The 8,888-nt window shown below is 40.4% G+C and overlaps 1 protein-coding gene across 1 annotated transcript; it reads right to left on the reverse strand.

The window, feature by feature from the left end:
• Positions 1–1,898: 1,898 nt before the first annotated feature.
• On the reverse strand, positions 1,899–8,568 carry mchr2b (melanin concentrating hormone receptor 2b). Its single transcript, XM_088431813.1, has 2 exons — positions 8,177–8,568; positions 1,899–2,843 (listed from the first exon to the last, which is right to left on the reverse strand). Exons 1-2 carry the CDS (start codon positions 8,566–8,568, stop codon positions 2,204–2,206), a joined length of 1,032 nt encoding a protein of 343 aa, XP_088287939.1. The 3' UTR covers positions 1,899–2,203.
• Between the last annotated feature and the right edge of the window lie 320 nt (positions 8,569–8,888).

Consider the following 8,888-nt stretch of genomic DNA (forward strand, 5'->3'; position numbering starts at 1 on the left):
CAGTCCAGCCCTGATTCTGAATATGATTAAAATAGAGAGTTCACAAAAGTTCATTCAGGGGTAGCCGACAAGCAAAGGTTTTTTTTAGAGTGCCCAATCAGAGAAATGGGGAGATTTGGGAGGTGGTACTGCAGTGTATTTATGGCAGGCCAGTCCCCCGATCATTTTGACAGTGGTCATTGTGTGTGGAAAAATTTTTATTCCCACTGGAACTTTTTCTTAATGGGAGAAATTCAAAGTTTTATGTGAGAGCATGACACGAGACAGAAATACGTGAGTCTCACGTTCAGTGTGTAAATCTTGACAGCTGTGGCAGAACCAAAGTCTCAATCTCAAAACACTTTACCGACATATTGAGAGAACATTACTTCATTATGTAACTTCACCAATTTTCAAATGATCTTGGTAAACAATAGCTTCATTATATCGCCTGCTTGCACAATATTGGCCTCACGCTGCTGTTTTTTTTTTTAATAGTTGCAAGACATGATTAACAAGGAAACTAGCTGACAACTACCATATTTCTCAAAGTACAAGTTGATTTTTTTTTTTCCCTCATTTTCAACCCCCATAAAAGGGGGGTTGATAACCGCATAACTGAAAACCAGACCAGTTTTTTCCACATATCTGCGGTTTGAATAACATACATTCAAATGCATAATAAGTCGTATCGGGTATGTACAAAGCTTAAAATGATTATGTATACTTGCTTGCTTAGATAATTCTATAGAGTATGTATCCGCTTTGCAGTGTTTGAACAGAGCATCGCAAATATCTACTTTCGTCACACGCCATCTACTTGCCTCTTTGTTGTCGACACAGAGGCTGCATGGCTATTTTTTCACCGCATTTTGAAGCATTATGCACAGGAAAATAAACTCCAATGAAGCCCACTTCAAAATTGAAGTGGGAGATATGCTATGAACAACTACTCCAAGGCAGCAACTCTTTAGAGTTTCTGAAAAAGTAGCGAGAAATTGGGGGAAAGAGCTTGACACGTTGGAGAAAATGTTCAGGACGAAGCGTGCAAACAGTGGCAATACTGCACATTGCCCAGAGAAGAAGACCAGCGAAATAGCAGCTTCTTTGAGTCAAGGCAAGCTATTAGGCTACGGGCAAGAGTAAGAAACGAGTCTTGTCTCCTTTCTGCTCCCGCACCCCCACATAAATGCAACAGTTTGTTGCTCAATACAGGATGTAGAAATGCCTCTAAAGTACCATAATAGTCATATTGATAACAACCATGTGTTTAAATAGGACAATCATTATATATGTAACCACTTAAATCAGGGGAAGACTTAAGCTTGGATTATGCTTGATGCATCCGCGAGCTCCCCGCGTCTCCTCGTGTCAAAATGATATCATTTCAGCAATTACGCCCCTTCACGCGGACCAGATTGTCCGCAACGCATATCCTTTTGAAATTTCTATACCACACGGAAGCACCATGCAGAAAATATGGCCGATGAACTATTGCTTATGAAAGTTCACCAGTACAAACCCCTTTATGAGTCAGCGGAAAAGGACTACTGTGACCTAAATACCATAAACAACTCCTGGAGAGCACGAACATTGTTAAAAAACCTTGGAAGAATTTAGATTGTTAGACTCTACTAAGATTCTCTACCTCTGTTATAGAGTAGTTTTGTTTGTATTCTGTAGACGGCATTTAATGCCGCCTACAGTAAGGGAGCATATCGCCTGACTGTCGGGGCTAGCCACACCGAGTATAAAGTGCTGCAAAAAGCATACCGGCTAGATTCCGCGGGTCTCATTTCTGCGTGGAGCGTTTGCACGCCAAGCATGAACCAAGCTTTATACTTGTATTTTTGTCAAATTCACCCAAATTGGAGTAAATTTGGGAGGGGGGGGGGGGTCGATTTATACATGAGGTTGACCTGTACTCTGAGAAATACGATAAATTGAGTCCGCATTTGCGCAAGCGAATGTTGTCGAGGCAATGTTTTTGAGTCAGAAAGAACGAAGCTGCATCTGTTCAATTATAATGTCCCCCACCAGTCACATGAGTGGCACTTCAGCATCCCTTCTTCCATGGTTTGCATGCTTGGAAACCGGTGTTAACGTTCCCTCGATAAAGAAACAAATTTGAATCGCGTCTTTTGCAGAAGACGACATCCTCAGTATGGTTTCTATTTCTTGTCCAAATTTCACAGGCTCCACGTCCCTATATTGAAAATGTTTACTAGATGGCGGTGCAACGATAACTCGGGTCGGTGGCCACGCTGGAACCTTCTGGTTTGACCACTGTCACCTTGGATGAATGCTGGGAACTGTTCAGCGTGCTTCTGCGACACAGACGTTCCCGATAATTTTGGGCAAAGATGAGTAACATAAGCGGGTTGATGCAGCTATGGGAGTAGCTGAGGCAAATACTGATGTTGTAGACGTAGATGAAGGCCACGGTAGGGGAGTTGTTGCTCACGTTGATGACCTGGATGACGTGGTAGGGCGACCAGCAGATCAGGAAAAGAGCGATCACCATCAGCACCATCTTGGTGGCCCTCTTGGCCCACACGGTTTGCTTGCGTTTGACCCGGCGGATGGAGCTAAACACGTGGTAGAGTGTGAGAGAGTAAAAAGTGCTGATGATGATGAGGGGTATAATGAAACCCAGGATGGACTGGTAGAGTGTGTACCAGTACATGTCCTCAGGCCCGTCGAGATACATCATGCAGATTTCCAAACGCTGTCTGCGTACAACTTTGGCGTACATCATGACAGGCACGGTGAGGAGGAAGCTACCAATCCACACCAACACGTTGATCATGATAGTCCACTGAATGGTCCTCCTCTCAGAGGTGGGATGAACAATGGCAATGTACCTGTGGGGAAGAAGTCATATTTTTAGAGGCATAACGAAGTCTGAAACAAAGGTGATGAGAGGAACGTCGCTTCCCATGAGCATCGTTATTATGTAATCTGCGATGGAATCAAATCTGAAGTTTCGTTCGTCAGCAATTCTGAAATGAAGGTATGAGTACGCCTGGGGGAACATGAAGGCACTTAGGGGGTATGTGGGATTTTATTATGGTTTTTACAAGTATCAACGCAGCTAATGTAATGTTTTTTTAAAAACATATATGACATGGATGGCACGGCACTTTTTTCACTTGTTTTCCTTCATCAAAAAAGGTTTTGCGCTGCTTAGGGGGTACTTGCCTGAAAAAAATATCACAGGGGTGACACCATTGGAAAAAACATTGGCTTACGTAATGTAATTTCAGCACAACACTTGGCTGCTGAAGGGATAAATATGGTTAAGTACAGCAAGGGGCACACAAACAGGAATGGCACTGAGATTCATGCAAACCTCCACCAAGGCTACACATTCCCACACAGCTGTGAATTTTGAGCAGATGGGGTTACTTTACCCAAAATATTTTGACCTAGTTGAAAGGTTTGAGGGCGGCTCAGTGGCGCAGTGGTTAGCACTTTAGGCGGGCAGATGCTGAAGCTTGCTGGAATAATAAAGATGCCCATCATTGAATTTCAAAGATACTTGGCCATTTAAGAAAATAAGAAAAATAATGGCTGGCTTATTCAACCATTTGCGTGATAGGACTCAGAACATGCCATCCTTCTTTATATAATGTAACGGTCTATGAGTATGTGCTATACAATTCTAGGCAGACATCGACATTTTCGCAATTGTCCAAAGGGCATTCAGATCAATTGCAATTAATGGGGAACAGTCTGTTCACCAAAAAGGCTCTTTGAGTCCATGTTAGGATGATGGATGGACAGTGAGTGCAGTCCTAGTCATCCCCAGTCGACTGAGATGCCAATAAATTGGCACAGTTCGTTTTTTAAAACAGGAGCCCACACTCTTGAATAGAAGCATTGTTGAATAGAGGCATTGTATTAACATATACAGAGTACAGTTTAAGTCTGGAAAAAAGCCCTTAAAAATTCCTCTCGAAAAGTTATTTAATGTTATGTAAAGATATGTCACATTACAACACGTTATGTTACGTCGTGTTACATTGCGTAGCGCTACGTTATGCTACGTTATGTTGCATTACGCAGGACAATTTTTGTTTCTGGACATTATTCGAGTATGTAAGGCCCGCTTATTCAACCATATGCCTGATATGACTTAGAACACCCCATCCGTCTGTATGGAATATGACAGTATGTGTGTATGTGCTATGCACTTCTAAGCAGGCGTTGACATTCTCGCAATTATCCAAAGGGCATTCCGATCGATTGCAATTAATGAGGAGTAGTCTGTTCACCAAAAACGCTCTTCCGCTATCATGAAATCCAACTTTTTGGAGATTTTTACCATGTTACATGGTTAATTTCTCACACTAAACACCCCCTAAGTGGTATTTTTTTTGAAAGTCTCATTAGTGTCCTCGCCCAAGCAGATAAAAAAGGTCGTGCCACCAGTCGGAGGAATGCCCTGGTACTGCCTTTACACTGCCCTTGTCCTGTCCATGCAAGAGTAAATATACACCTACCTTACCTGAGGAGATGTTTATGTTTTTTAAGTCTCAGTTTCATTCCTGGGTTGGGGAGGAGAGATTTGCTGAAAGATTTACTGCCCAAGGGGTGAAAATGTGTGTTTGGGAGCACAGGGCTGGACAATCTACATTGTAGTACATAATTTCCCTAGAGTTGTTGTAGTGGTTTCTCAAACCCCCAAAGTGTTTTTCCGTAAACTTTTAAGTCCATCTGTGTCACCCATGTCGTGCTCGCAAAATAGCACTAAGCTAACAAGCTAGAGTTCCTCCGGTCCAGCGTTAAAGCTTGCAAACTCCCCTTTTACGAGCAGAGCCAAGTAATGATCATGATATTGGTACACTGATTAGATGGCCTTCACTAACTAATTATTTAACAGTTTCATATAATACTCATTATCTGGCTAAAAGTGCTGACATGTACACTTAAACGTTTCAATAAGCATTTTAGTCAAATGGGGACAATTCTGAAATTTTGCGTGTCTTTCCAATGGTCAATTTGTTACTCACATACTTGATATATACAGTGCCGTGGAAAAGGTATTTTCCCACATCCTGATTCCTGTGGTTTCTTTTGCATTTTTACCACTCGCAAAGGTCTTTATTCATTAGACCATCACATTGAGATGAGGACTTTATTTACCATGTGGAGCGGGAGATGCAAACCTTGTCTGACCCGCTGTGAAAAAGTAATTGCTCCCTGAACCAAATGACTAGCTGTTCCACCTTTGGCAGCATTAATTAAAATCAAATGTTTGCAATAATTGGTGATGAATCTTTTATACCGCTGTGGAGGAATTTTAGATCTTCTTTGCAAAATTGTTTAAACTCTTCCATATTCAAGGGTTTTCTGCCTTATACTGCCTGGCCAAGGTCACACCACAGCATGCGAATTGGATTTAAACCCCGACTTTGCCTTGGGTACTCCAAAACTTTAATTTTGTTGTTTATGATCCATTCTGAGTTGGTTTTGCTGCTGCGTTTCAGATCGTTGACCTGCTGAATGATCGAAGAGCACTTGAGTTTGAGTGCACAAACTGATGGCAAGATGATCTCCTTCAGGAACTTCAAATAAGCAGCGAAATTCTTTTTTTTTTTTCCATAAATCGCATCAAATTGTCCTGGTCCAGAAAGTAAAACAAAGAAGCCCCGTACCATCACACAGCTTTCAGTCTCAATTGTTTTTCACATTTCTAAAGATTCACAAAGATGATCATTGATTAAGTGGTAGATCATTGCCATGACCTTGCTAATTAGTTACATTACAATATGACCGTATATGAAATGTAATGCATTACACTACTACTGCATTACTTATATATTACTCTCGCCACCATAACTGGAAATATGGATTTGCCATTCTAAATGTTGCTCATTACTCTCATTACACATCCAGTGAAGGATTGGCTTGAGCCTAAAACCAGTACATATCATTTAAGCTGTATTGTAAACTTTTAAAAACGAGATACGAAATATTTTTTTACTGTGTTTTAATCCATTTATTGTTTCCCAGCATAGCGATGCACCGTTTATGCTGTATTCAAAAACAGTTAGTGCTTTTCACAATTTCAATGTTTATATTTAAATTTCAAGTGTAGTCGGGACAGTTTCAAAGATACATGGTTTCGGTGAAGCAGCTAGCCTACATTATTGTTATTGTGTTTAACATACTGTTTAACATGAGTTTTAAATGTTTCAGCTTGATACATATTAACCAGAACAAGTTATAGACTTTTATTAACAGCCATTGTACTGCAATCCACTCCTTGTTTTCTTTTTGAAAACTTCACGTTATTACGGCACCGCTCTAAATGGTTTGTCAAATTATTGGTCCTATTTGGCAGAACGGACAGCTCTTTAGAGGTCGTGCACAAAGTGCACCTGACGATTGTATTTTTCTGATCTCACAATTTTTTTGATAGCCATGTGTGCCTGTGTGTGTGAAAAGGGGGGGGGGTAGATAGATAGATAGATAGATAGATAGATAGATAGATAGATAGATAGATAGATAGATAGATAGATAGATAGATAGATAGATAGATAGATAGATAGATAGATAGATAGATAGATAGATAGATAGATAGATAGATACAAAGAAAATTCCTGTGGCACAGAATGGTATGAATAATGTATCTGATTCGACAATGTAAATGTGTTGTATTTCTTATAACTCGAACACATGACTACTGTATATCTAAAATCATGCTCAGCTATTTAAATGACACATATCACACTGGGAACATTGCCACAATTACACATGATTATTAGTATTATAACCATAGAGTTATTCTTTAGGAGGGAGTTTATGGCCTATATAGTCAAGAAAATTACACACATCCACACAGCAAATCGTACAAGTCAATTTAAAATGCAGTTGATCATAAGGATTTTAGAGTGTGCTGTGGGGGAACCTGTTGGACCGTGTCCTCCCGCGCTTTCCTAAAAAAAGAGAACTTCAAAGGAACTCCTGTCAAAAAAGAACCCTTGAATGTTGAAATATATGGCAGAGCAGCTCAGTGGAAACGTGGTTAAATTATCATGCTCACTGCTCCCATTTTAAGTCCCAGAACATGCACGATAGGTCAATTGAAGACTTGAAATTGGCCATTGATGTGAGTGTGAAAGGTTCTTTCCAATCCAAAGGCTGTTGGAATCGCCTCTCGTTACCTATGAACCCATGTGCACAAGTGCTTTAGAAATTGCATGGCAAGGTTGTATAAATGGGTCATTTCCATATAATTTATAAATCGGTGAAAGCATACCCAAATGAATTTCTGTTAGAAAAATCCATTAATGGGACTGACATTCATATTTAAATTATTGGTAGTTGATTCAAACAATGATAATTGTTTCAACGAATTGAAAGTAATGTCAAATAATGCTCATCTACTGTCTAGTACTAATGTCTTTACTGTTATGTGTCGCAAATGACCTTTCATTATTTGCAACATGCTTTCTGAAAATGCATAATTGTATTTTTGTGTATATCATTGGCAGCCATTGAAAAATTCCAAATCATTGACCTATCAAAGTGTCGAAAACAGCTTAATGAATGAATGGCCAATCACAGATCAGATTGCAAAAGACACTTTCAGCAACTCAGAAAACAGTTGCACTAAGAGCCATTGTTACATATACCTTACGCAATAGTGATTTCATTTTCCATCAAGTGACAATATGCCTGCTCCCTGAGATGGATAAAAATGACTGAATTTTTTTTCTTGAATAGTACTATCAAGAATACCATATTTAGACTAAGTTGTGTATAGACTAATCAGATAATTGTAAAAACATTTTTGGTGTAGATTTTCCTTTTAAATAAACAACAAAAAGGCCAATTTGCCACCAAAATATAATTTCTTTTGTTGAAATAATTGCATTGCCCATATTGACCCGCATCATGTTTTATTTATTTATTTATTTATTGTAAAGCACGGCCCCGTTTTCGTATGTAATGCCACTATGGTAATGGCACATGATGGCACTTTGTTGCTCACTACAACCAACAGTGATAAAAAAAAAAGTAAGTAGAAAGAAGAAGAACCAAATATAAGCCTCAGTGAGACATTGTAGAGTGAGTTTTCTTTGTCTTTAAGCTTGTCCGGTAAAAAAAAAAAAAAAAAAAAGATTTTATGGTGACAGTGGCAGTAATTCATCTCTATTTTCAGTGTACTGCTTAAAAAAATACTTACCGATCAATACAGAGAACGGTGACTATTCCTACGGTGGTAAACTGGTTGCTGACGTCCACCACCACCACCGCCTTGCACATAAAGTTCCCAAAGACCCACTGCCTGTCCCTAACCAGTTGATGGATGTTGAAAGGCATCACCAGCAGGAAAAGCATGTCAGCTACGGCGAGGTTGAGCACATAGATGTCCGACACCATTTTCTTCTTGCAAGCAGCCACCGCGTAAATGACCAAGCCATTGGCCAGAACTCCCACAGAGCACAGGATGCCATAAATGGACGGGAAAATGTGCATAAAAGTAGTGATGTCGATGGGGCTCAGGGACGAAGAGGTTGCGTTTCCACATGACGGCTCGCTTGAGTTATTCTGGCAGATAATGTCCGTGTCATTCATTTTTTTAAGCTTTGTTTGTTTGGAGAGCGCAATTATTCGTGCGCTTTCTTCTCCGGCGGCTTCTAGTGCGCGCCGCGCGTCCAGCAGCTGCCAAACTCTTCTCGACTGCTCCCTCACTCGAATCGACGTGATGTGATGTCAAACAGACGGGGGCTGTAATCTAACTACAAGAACGGCGTCGCTTTTTGAGGCATGTCTTTTCTCCTGGGGCCAATAGTGGAGTGGCCGAGGACAAGGAGGAGCGCACGTTGCGCTTCGAGTCTTGTGCGCCAACAAGAACAAGTTCCCTCCCTCCCAATACGACTGGCTCTGCTATTAAT

This window comes from Hippichthys cyanospilos, chromosome 13 (genome assembly GCF_059441005.1).
Source record: "Hippichthys cyanospilos isolate Australia breed blue-spotted pipefish chromosome 13, RoL_Hcya_1.0, whole genome shotgun sequence".
Lineage (NCBI taxonomy): Eukaryota > Metazoa > Chordata > Actinopteri > Syngnathiformes > Syngnathidae > Hippichthys > Hippichthys cyanospilos.